The sequence below is a fragment of the Salminus brasiliensis genome, chromosome 13, assembly GCF_030463535.1.
Source record: "Salminus brasiliensis chromosome 13, fSalBra1.hap2, whole genome shotgun sequence".
Taxonomy (NCBI): domain Eukaryota; kingdom Metazoa; phylum Chordata; class Actinopteri; order Characiformes; family Bryconidae; genus Salminus; species Salminus brasiliensis.
The window spans coordinates 16,322,985-16,334,545 of NC_132890.1; the positions used below are offsets into that span (position 1 = coordinate 16,322,985).

The 11,561-nt window shown below is 41.7% G+C and overlaps 1 protein-coding gene across 1 annotated transcript in view; it reads right to left on the reverse strand.

Annotated features, from left to right (window-relative positions):
* The window catches only part of nrn1la (neuritin 1-like a), a 48,636-nt gene extending 38,692 nt beyond the window's left edge, over window positions 1–9,944 (reverse strand). The window contains exon 1 of the mRNA XM_072695065.1: window positions 9,740–9,944. Coding sequence (XP_072551166.1) covers window positions 9,740–9,791 — 52 coding nt within the window. The 5' untranslated portion in view covers window positions 9,792–9,944. The remainder of the gene's footprint in view (window positions 1–9,739) is intronic.
* Window positions 9,945–11,561: the final 1,617 nt, after the last annotated feature.

Here is an 11,561-nt window from a genome sequence, read left to right on the forward strand (position 1 = left end):
TAAAATGTCAAAAAAGTGTCTTATGTCAAACTGAGACCTAACTCTAGGTTCAGTTCGCCAGTTATCAGACAAGTACATCACCACGTCAGAACTCCTGTGGCAAAGCTCTGTAATGAACCTGGTCCTTACTCGTCACTTTAAGCAAAAACACTTCGGAGAAACTCTGAAAAATAGCTAAATGTTTATTTTGACCCTTTTGGTTGACCTCACTGCAGTTTACACGGTTCCTCTCTACTGGTTATCTGTAGCAAACTATTTCTGCTGGTTCTCCAGAGTCTGGGAGTTAAACAGAAAGCCCGAGTGGAGCTGTCTCTGCTCAGCTGTCTAAAGGTATGAACAGTCGAGTGAGCAGTCAGTCAAGTGTGGTATACAGGAAGTGACAGCCATATTAATCTTTTCTTATGTCCTCCTTCACAACAGCCCCTCAATCACAAATGGCAACAAAGTGTTGTTTTCTTCTACCTGAACTCTCTCTAACACATATACATACAAATAGGTTTTATATAAAAAAATCACAGTGTGACAGCAGATTTACATTAATAATAAACCTTTTAATAACCTAGTTCTCATTCATTTTCGTGATTTCCAATTTCCACCCAGTAGCAACGACTCCCCCCTACACAGTGCTATCGAATGCTTCCTAACAGACCTGTAAAGTCAGCCACTATATTGTTTCAAACTGTTGCTAAAACAAAGTCACTGGAAAGTGGAGGAGATACTTGGAAGAGAACTGCCAGATCTGAAACACCAGGTAACAGATACCTGCAGTTGAGGGAAGGCCAATTGTAGCTATGGATGCTATGGATGGGGCTGTGTCGTGGTTGGTGTGGCGCAACAGATACCACTGAGCTACCACACCATTTGGGAGACTGGGGTTCGATTCCCGGTCTGGGTGACTATGCTGCGCTACACCAATAAGAGTCCTTGGGCAAGACACTGACCCACCTCTGTAATATAAGTAACCCTGGAAGTCACTCTGGATAAGAGCGTCAGCTAAATGCAATAAATGTAAATGTCACCAAAAAACTCAGCTGGCTCAGTGGCTCAGTGGTTAGAGCGCCGGCTATAGATAACAGGGTTGTGGGTTCCATTTCCGGGTTTGGCGAGCTGCCACTGTTGGGCCCCTGAGCAAGGCCCTTTACCCTCTCTGCTCCCTGGCTGCTGGCTGCCCACTGCTCTGGGTGAGTGTGTGTACTCACTGCCCCTAGTTCACTAGTGTGTGTGTGTGAGTGTGTGTTCACTAACCACAGATGGGTTAAATGCGGAGGACACATTTCGCTGTATGGTGTACACTGTACAGTGACAAATACATGCACCTTTACCTTGAAAGGCACATGCATCCTTCATCTGTCCAGCAACACCATCCTTGTCTTATCCACTGCCATTTCATGAGTTAAAACAAGATGAAAAAGGGCCAGAATTTTAGTTTCAGTTGTTTTACTTTAAAACAGAATGCTGAGAGACAAAGAATAAAGAGAGTAAAGAGCTAACCGAGTAAGAAGTTCAGTTCCCACAATACAATGCAAATGCAACGGCTTACAGTCTAAGGTTTCCAGGTAGCACATGCGATTGTACTATTACAGATTGCTAATTGATCCACACATGCTGATTTCTCTAGAGAATCAAATTCACCAAGTACTGAATTAGGATTAACTATTCACTTGTGCCTTTTTGAGATGGATTCTGTGAGTAAAAACTACATACTACACGCATTTAAGGCAGTGTGTTCTGTATTCAGCCATCGATACTACGTGATCAATACTGCTCAAGTATTCTGCCCCACCAGATTTGGTTCTAGCTTCTATGGCGCCTTGGGCAAACCCTCTCTTTGCTATTTGATAGATTCCCCCCACTCCTCCGTGTCTCGGGCTTCCAGTGGGGAGACCTGAGGTCAATCTACACCCTGTCACAGAATTGCAAAGAGGCTGGATGTAAATGCAAGAGTTACTTTATTGAACCAAAACACAGGCTTCCAAAGCATCGATACAAGAGAACTAAACTTAAAATAAAACACAGGCTAAGAATTAGGCATTAACATAAGCACATCCGTGAAGGGCATGAGGATATTGTCGGGAGCACTGCCAAAGACATAAGTCTAACAACTCTGCCACAATACTCGATTAATACATTTTTTAGTTCGCCTGTCAGTTACAGGCTTTTAGAATCGTCCTAAAAGAACCAGCCCATCCTGTGCGGTGTCCCTGGATATCGTACAGGCGCATGGCTTGATAGGGCTGAATTAAACAAATGGCTACAGATACAGAACACCTATATAATGAACACCTTGCAAATGATAACAAGAGAGGCATGACAAGATACTGATAACCCCTGGATACAATTATGAGAAAGCAGGAATGCCTAGCTCACAAATAGGATCAGGGCATCCTTGTCACAAGGTTTACTGACCCAGAGGGTAACACAGCTGCCCCAGTCATCCATACCTAAATCTACAACTGACTCAACCCTTGCGTTCCTGAATTCTGCTCAAAACATTGTGCTGTTAAAAGAACAGAAGTGAACGCACCCTGCAGAACTTACGATTTACATACAGAGGAGTGGTGCATTAGTGGTGCATAAATGCTGTTTATCAGTTTATGTGGAGAAGACAAATCCAACCACTAGATGCTGCAGTAATGCTGTAAACTAAAATTATTACTTAGTGTGGTAACAAGCAATCAAACATTTAAAATACTGAAATTGCTTATTTAGCATTTTAAGGAATTAGTATGTAAATATGACAAAGTGGTGGAAGGCAATATTTGTAGAACCATTCAGACATTCAGATGGTTTATTAATTCACCGTGGTTCTCTACAGAAATACTGTCTTTACTAAAGCACACTGGAAGAACCCCTTTAAACTATCTATCAGCAAGGCCCTGTGGAAGTTCCCTGCAGTCTTACGTACTGAGCAGATGATGGTGGCCACATTTATCTGTACATTTTCCCTCTACAGTCTCTATGGGATATTAGATGTCTTACTATTGGTCCAAATCTGCAGCCTTCACAGCATCAACCACCTGGGATATGCTGCAGTGACCTTGGACAATCAGTAAGAAAATGTTCTCCGCAGACTGCAAAGTGCATATACTCTATTCAGCTTACTTTAATTACCCAACAAACTGAATAGCTCTCACACTCACACTTACTCTTTCTCTCTCTCTCTCTTACACACTTACACACTCGTGTGTGTTAGAGCCACTGATTCACCCCAGGATTCATTAGTGCTTAGAGGACACAAGTTCCTGTGACTCCTCACGAAAAAGCAAGTCACACTGGTCATAAATATTCATCAGCATCAGACGGAGGCTGGGTACAGCGTCACGCTCTTATTTTGCTGTGACTTGCCACAAACAGATCCCCCACAGAGAGCGGCCAAAGGGCAGACATGGAATTACAGGGAAGTAACTCGAAGGCAACTCCTGATGACTCAGGAGAGGAGATATTAAGATTGAGACTGTCCTGCTGTCAGCATCCCATACCTCTTAGAGTAATTCTTAATTTGACTCAAAATCAAATTGGCTCGACCATCAAAAGAAGAGGGCGCAGTTTTTAATTCATGCATTTTTCCCTGTGCCAAAAAAACCCAAAAAACTGTTTGCCTGGCAAATGAAGTAATGTAGTTCCAATGTCAATAAAAACCAAACAAAAGCACCAAACAATGGGTAAAAGAGCTAAAAAAAAATAAAAGATAAAAAGATAAACAATCAGAAAAAAGTGAATTAGGACAATAATATCATTATGCATCTCTGATCCAAAGCCTAGGCGGTTAAAAAAATAAAAATAAAAATATTTTTTTTATTTGGCTGATTTTACTAAATCTTAAACAGCAAGTTAAAGGTGCTCTCGGATGGAAAACTGCTTTTAACCTCTTAAACAGCAACAAAAATTATATTACAAATAGCCCCACCAGTTAGTACAGAAGTCCTTGCCTTACTGAATAACAAGCCTTGCTGCATTAAACTGCAGCGGTTAGAGCTCGGGGCTATTGATGACAGGGTTGTGCATTCGATGCTTGGGTTTGGCACTATTGGGCCCTTGAACAAGGCCCTTCACCCTCTCTGACCACTGCTCACAGTCACTGTGTGTGTTTCACTAGTGTGTATGTGTGTTCACTGCACGGATGGGTTAAAGGCAGAAGTCTTTTGGTAAAATGACGCATTTAAATTTTACATACAGCCCACTAGTGAAAGCTCTGCTAGTCCATGTCAAAGCTGGGACTCGGGAGAATATGGTGTTAATACTTTTAGTATTAAATAATAATACATAATTAAACACACACACAGCTACATATCCTCTGGACAGCAGAGCCTATCTATTGACTTTGGTGTAAGAACTGTAAGATTACAGTTCACATCAAGAAACACATCAGTAGATCAAATCTGATGTACAACATTTAGAATTCCCCATCTAGTATTAGTGACCTATTTGGCAAGTGGTTTAATTCTCGCTATATAAAGAGGGCTCTCTTCTCTCCTGCAGAAACCTGACTGTAGGCCTCTAAAAATGTTGAAGCAAATGACACAAATATGACATTTCATCCAGTGTAGATGATCCTGAGAACAAAGCAAGTCTATTCAGATCCAAGTCCAAATGTAAAAGATCACTTTTGACCTACTCTTTTAGAAATCATTGGAAATACATGACAGGATGTTTTTCTCCTCTGTTGAAAGTGGACTACAGCCAACACGAGGAAGCGGAAAGGAGGAGTAGATGCCAGATGAGGGCAATTTAAGTTATTACCAAATGTGCTTTTTGAAGTTGGTAGACTTTTTTTCATAAATCCGCCCATTTGATCAAAAGTTACTACATAATTTCTAATAATCAATATGTTTTCCTTGAGGCAATGGTACAAAGTGAGCTTTATTTCACTCTTAGGTTTAGAATTTTTTTAATTTGGCTAGTGGTGCTCTGAGCTCTTCCATTAGATGCAGTTAACCCCAACAAGGTCAGCAAGCCTTCATCAAGAAATTTGCAAAATCATAAAAAAACTACATGTTAAAAAGATAATAATTTTAGATACTTGGAATAGGCAAAGTCTCTTTACAAAGGACAACTTCTTGTTAAATTTACAGCCTTATTTGTAATTTTATCAGTTGTTTAATCAGCTTCTTTTAAAAATAACTTAAAGGTCAAATCGCTTTTATCTCCTGGTTCTGTGTTTGTGAGATGAAGTCCTTGACTGAGCTAAACAAATTTTATAATTGTTCTATACCTTGCCTTTACTCCAGTTGTGAGATAACTTACCATGCACCACTTGTTAACATTCCCTCATAGTAATTATCAGCTATTCTTTCTGCTTCAGTACTTTAATGTCAGTTTCTAAACAACATGAGACAGCAAACAGACTAACAGATTGGGAAACTGGTGAGACAGCTGGTACCTAAAATTGCCATTCACAGAAATGGCTCTTTTTTTTTATGTGTTAAGGGAATCCAGCGGGGGAGGGGGTTTCAATTATCTGAATTTGAATCAGAATATGCTGGCAAGATAAACAGGTTAGTTGCTAAAACAAAATGACACTGAGCACTCTAGTTACACCTCCCTTTTCCCCAAACTGCTAAATCTGCAGACCACTGCTTAAGAAGTGTACTAAGTGAAAGAGCAAAAAGAAACATGAGCTGAAAATCTTGGTGTTTTCTGATTTGGGCTAGAAGATCTAAGAGTGGAGTGTAAGAGTCATGAAGAACGGGAGACAGGGAGATAGTGTGGGTGAAAACCCATCACAGGGAAAGATAGTGCTCTTATACACAGCATCCTGTACTGTGTATGTATAATGCAAGTGATACACAACAAGAGCTATCTCAGTTTGCTGGCAGACATTAGACATACATAATATGTACCTCTTTTGAGTCTTGGTTCCCCTGTGTCAGGTGTGGGAAAACTCTAGGCCTGTTCTGTACTTTTCCTGTTCAGGCACACTTCAACTCACCAGTAAATTGCCAGGTCTAATAGGTGTGTTGACACAGGGATATCAGCTAACTGTGATGTACTCTGGCCCTACTCCTAGTGTTCCTCTCAGTTCAAAATACAGGTGCCATAGAATGCGTTAAGTCGGTAAGTTGTTCTTCAATGTATGAATAGTAAGTATGTGACTTTGGTTGGGGAGAAAAATGCTCAAAGGCACTTTTACAATTCAATTAAACTCTTATTGTTTTGGCTCGGAATGAAAATTTTTTTTTTATTTTGGGCTTGTGAAAGAAATAAGCTCTGGTCTGACTGGCAGCTCACTAGAGCTGCATAACATAGCATAGCATAGCTTTGTTTCTAGCACTATAATAAGAACGCTGTCATTGTTATTTATTATTCTGAGGCCTTACTAGATCGTGTTGCTGTCCTCTGTGTGTCCTCTTGCTGTAGTGAGTGGTTAGCTAACTGAAGCTTTTAATTTAGCACCCACTAGATTCCCCGAGTTTGGCTTCCTTGTGCTAGGCTTTAGAGTTCATGTCTTATGTGTGATTACCTCCACTCTCAGGTACTACATTTAGTTTTTAAGGGACTGGACATTTGAGAAAAGAAATATAAAAAACGTTCAGACAGTAATGTAGCCTACCATGGGTACCCACTTACATCCTGGGTTTAAGCATGCTCGCTCGCTGAGATTGACCTCCCTTTCTGTGAACAATGGCACAAGCAAAACTGTGCTCACGAGGCCTGGTTCGTGTAGCAATGCAGTTCTAACAAGCAAAGTTTGCCAGTGATGTGCTGCTTGTCTCAGATGACTTACTGAAAAGTAACAAAAACACCATGCTCTCCAAAGGAGGGAGATTTTAGGGCTGGACTAGTAGGCTGAAAGTATGTGCATTTTGGGGACATATCTAAAATGAGCCAAAATATTTAGAATTGGCTTGTTTACACTACTGTTTTGGCGTTGTCCGGCTTTCTTTTCATTAAGCAGACAACCATCTTTGAAGATCATGGTATGTCAGTTCCATGTGTGATTCAGCTACTCCAAAAAAAAAGTACAGTGTTCTATTATAGGGCACTCAAATGATTTTTAATGCCACAGCAACTGTTGGTTCAATACCACTTTTGTTTACTGTTACCATTAAAATACTGATTAAAAATACATTCACTGTTATTCTTTTAAATCTGCTAAGTTTTCAGAGGAGTCCATTTTAATTAAAGCACTTCACTTCAATGAGTGGAGAAGAACCTCTTTTTTTATCTGGGTGTGGGACTGAAACAGGTAACAGGTAAGAGATGGGGTGTGAAAACTTTGTCACAGAACATGGTAGAAGGTAGAAATGGAGGTTTTTTTGGGTGTTGAATTACAATCTTTCTTACTCAATACTCTCCTGGCCCACACAAAGAAACGCACAGCTAACAACACATCACACACTGAGGCTGAATAGGATAGGATTAGTACAGGATTCATTTCATAGCTGATCCAGTCATTTCTGCTAATGGCACATTTTGATCCAGCAATTTCTGCTGATATCAGCCCATTTTTATTAGATATGAATAAAAATGCATTTAATTGAATAGTGACAACAGTTTCAGTGCAGTGCCGTTTCAGGCATGGTCTTCCTCCTAAATCTGTGTTTAATAGGCTGCTATTTGGAACCTGGAAGAACAGTTCACCTTCCCACAAGAAAAAGCATCCGGAGAAGGACCGAAAAGCTGGAGAAAAGGTGACCTTAGAGCTTTTCAGGAGCTTTTTTTAATGCACTAATAAAAAAAATGTTTGTTTTTTTTTATCCATCACATTTGCGTCTATTTTCAAATCCCAGTTTCCAAGGATTTGGTCCCCTAAAGCACATTCTGATCAGCAGTCCACATGCTGTTCAGTATGCTAACTGGGTTGAGTCCCCCTAGAGCCCTGCTGTATCTCTTCATTTTCAGATGTGCAGGAGTTTTACAGTGGTTGGTTTTACATGGTCAAGGGAAAAAAGCCTCTTTACTCCAACACTGTTTTAGCGAGTGCTCAGGGCACAGCCTGGAGAGAACTGTATCTGATGAGATAGGTCACACGTACCGCAACAGGGATTTAGTCACAACATGAAATGTCAAAATCATGTATTATATCATCATTTTGTGACACGACCTGCCCTTCAGTGACGCTGGATTATGGGAACAACACTGAAACCCCTTCACACAAGCGCTAGCTGGTTTACACGATGTTGGCGTTTCTAATTCTCTTCGGAGATTTAGTGCTAACATCCTAAACAACAGAACTGTTCGTAAATGTAATGCGCTGTTTTACACCGTGTTCTTCAAAAACTACCGTCTGCTGTGCTGTTTTTCTTGTGTGTCGTGGAGAGGGCAGGTAGTCTAACTGTGGAAGTGAGGGGTGGGGGGGTGGAGAGAGAGAGAGAGAGAGAGAGAGAGGGAGAGGGAGAGGGAGAGAGAGCAGATGCGCTTCATTCATCATTTATTTCTATTGGCATGTTTTCCCTTCCCACATAATCCTCGGAGGAACAGAGTTACATCGCCATGAGCCTTTCGGCGGCGAGCTGACTGACTGAGTACGGGGCTCCGCTCAGGCAACATCCGGGGACTTTCCGAACTTCGTTAGCGCACATGAGCCCAAAACCGTTAAATCACCACCGCGTGTGTTTATACATACAGCTGCCCAAATAAAACTGTACACAGGATATTCTGACAGGCTACAAACACCATATAGGAAATACTTCCAGTATTAACAGATCATATTTTGATCCTCTACGTTAATGTATCAGATGTAAAATATAAAGTAGACCGAATTTGAAACGGTTGAAACGGATGAACACGGTTTTTAAACACTCAAGCAAATAACAGCAGAACAGCATGCTTGAAGAAAAGCAGAATTACGAAGTCATTTCAATAACACAAGAAAACAAAAACGCAGGTGCAGTATACAAGTGCTGTACGCATGCGCAGTGACCGCTGATAGTACGGCTCGATAGACACGACACAGGTCCGTATTTTTGTAACTTAACTTTTGGTGCATCTACTCAACCTTTATAGGCTAATGGGCAGAACTATAGCCTAATATAATAAAACTCATGATAAAGAAAGGTAAAAGTGACCTGTAAAAAGTAGCATCTGCCATGCTGTGGCAGTACGGACTTGCTAGTGCTAGCTGAGCTAGCGGCCGCTTGAGGAAATATAGCTAGCTAGCTAGTATTTGTAGTATTTGTTGTATAAACATAATTTAATATTGTAAGATTCTTTAGCTGGAGTCATTTGTAGCTAGTATTTAAATTTAAGCGTTTTGCGCAATCCGTATCCTTTCTTAGTGAATACAATAACAACATAAGACTCTCTCCGATCTGATTGTCAGAGTTCATTTAAGAGAGTAAAGCTTCGAAGATTTCTGAATCACTGAATCGTTTAATAGGGCGTTCGGTTCACTGAAACGGACAGTTCAAAAGAGTCGGTTCTGTAAATTGAAACGAACAAATTCATCACGCCAGTTTACCGGATATTTTGTCCACATTATGATGCTGCGCGTGCGCCACTGAAGAGGACATTTTTAGCTGCCTTTAAATAACTTTAAATGCGAAAGTTTTGGGGTATAATTTATACATAAAGATAATAGGTTTTTAGTATTATTATCACCTAAAAACACCCCCCCCCCAAAAAATTAGGCAACATCCACTCAGTTCTCAATCACTGCAGGTTAAAATGCCGTCCCAAATCATTCAGCATCTGGAGCCTCGTGTTGGCTGGAGGACACAAGCTAACAGTTCAGAAGTACGCGCTAGTTTGACACCCAGGACACTTCACCGAAACGACTCCATGCTGTGAATGAACTTACGGAGGTAGAAAGCAACAGGCAGGAGGAAGCAGGCGCTGCTGAGGGACGTCATGGTGAAGAGCTCTGGTTGGGGAAAAGGGTAAGACCGGCTACGGGGTCCACGGAGCGCCGGTGTGCGCGTGTGTGCTCGGTGAGCGCGGTGATCTCTGCCTCAGGTTGAACGGAGACTGAGCGCGCGGCGCCGGGGACCGTGATTCGAATCTGAGCGTGCGTCCGTAGTAACGGGGCGGAGCCTGTCGCTCGAGCGCATCAGCGACGCATCCTCACACGCACGGGCACACGCTCTTCCCTCATCTGCTGCGCTGTGTGTAAAGGTACAGGCTGTGTGCGCGCGCGCGCGTGCGTGTTTTCTAAAGCACGTTTGATCATGTTCTCTCCGGTCTCTCCTCTTATAGGTGGGACAGTCGTTACTGCTTTGATTGTGGGTTCTTTTCATACGAACCTACACTGTAACTAATACCTGTACTAACACCTGGTAGAGCCACCTTTTACTCAGAACAGCCACAGTTCTTTGAGGCATGGATTCCATGTTGGAAACATTACTTTGACATTCTGGCTCATGTTGGCATGATTGCATTACAACATTCCTACCGAGGTCTGAGAAGTGCTTTCATGCTGTGAATATCCTATTCTACCTCATCCCAGTGCGGTTTTCATTCTGATCTGGTGACTGGACAGACCACTGAATATCACATTTTAAGAGTTTGAGACGACCACTGCTTTGCGACATGGTGAATCATCATGCTGACAGTAGCTATTAGAGGATGGGCAAATTGTGGCCATTAAGGCATGCAGATGATCAGCAACAATACTATAGGTTGTGGCTATGACTGATTGGTATTAATGGGTCACACTTCCCATACCATTACACCACTTCCATCAGCCTGGACTGTTGCCACAAGACAGGCAGGCTCAAAGACAAGTGCCAAATTCTGATCCTACCATCTGTGTGCCAGACCAGGCTACTCCCCCCCCCAGGCTTTCACTGCAGCTTCAGCTTTCTGTTCTTGGCTGACAGAAGTGGAACCTCACAAGGTCTTCTGATGGCTTAACTTGAGATGCGTTTTCTGCTCAAGAGTGGTTATTAGTTCCCACAGATTTTGCCTCGGCTCATTCCAGTCTGGCCATTCTCCATTGACCATTCCTGTCTGCAGAACTGCAGCTTACTGGATGTTTTTTTTCCATTATTGCACCATTCTGAGTAAACTCTAGATACCGCTGTCCTGAAAAATCAGTGATGATCTGCAGTTATCAGCCTGTCTGGCACCAGAAAGCATTGCATAGTCCCAAAAAATAAAGAAAAAAGAAAAAGGAGTCACATTATTACGGTTGAAATTTATGCACTGGAGGGCTGCCACACAATTAGCCGATTAGATAACTGCATGAACGGGTAGGTGTATGGGTCTTTCTAATAAAGCGAGTGGCAAAGTGTTCAGGAGCTGCCTTCTAAAGGGAGTTACTTTATTTAGCTCACCAAGTCTCTTGAGGTAAAAATTGTTTTTTCCAAGGCCTGGGAAGACATGTGGCAGGAATAAAGTGCATGAAATGGCGTACAAATTTCTGTACAGAAAGGGCAATCGAGACGCCTAAAGGTAAAAAAAAGCTAGTGGCGACTTCATTAAAAACACGTAGGATACTGAAACATTTGCCTCAACAACCGCTTAACCCTTCCATGCATGCTGTAAACATCATTTCCTTGGTTGATGGGAAGTTGGAACGCACTACTTGGTAGCGAATGGAGAAAATAAACCAATAGTTGTCTCTAGTATATTATTAGTATATATACACTTTACACTGTAAAGGCCTAATCACAAACGTTCTG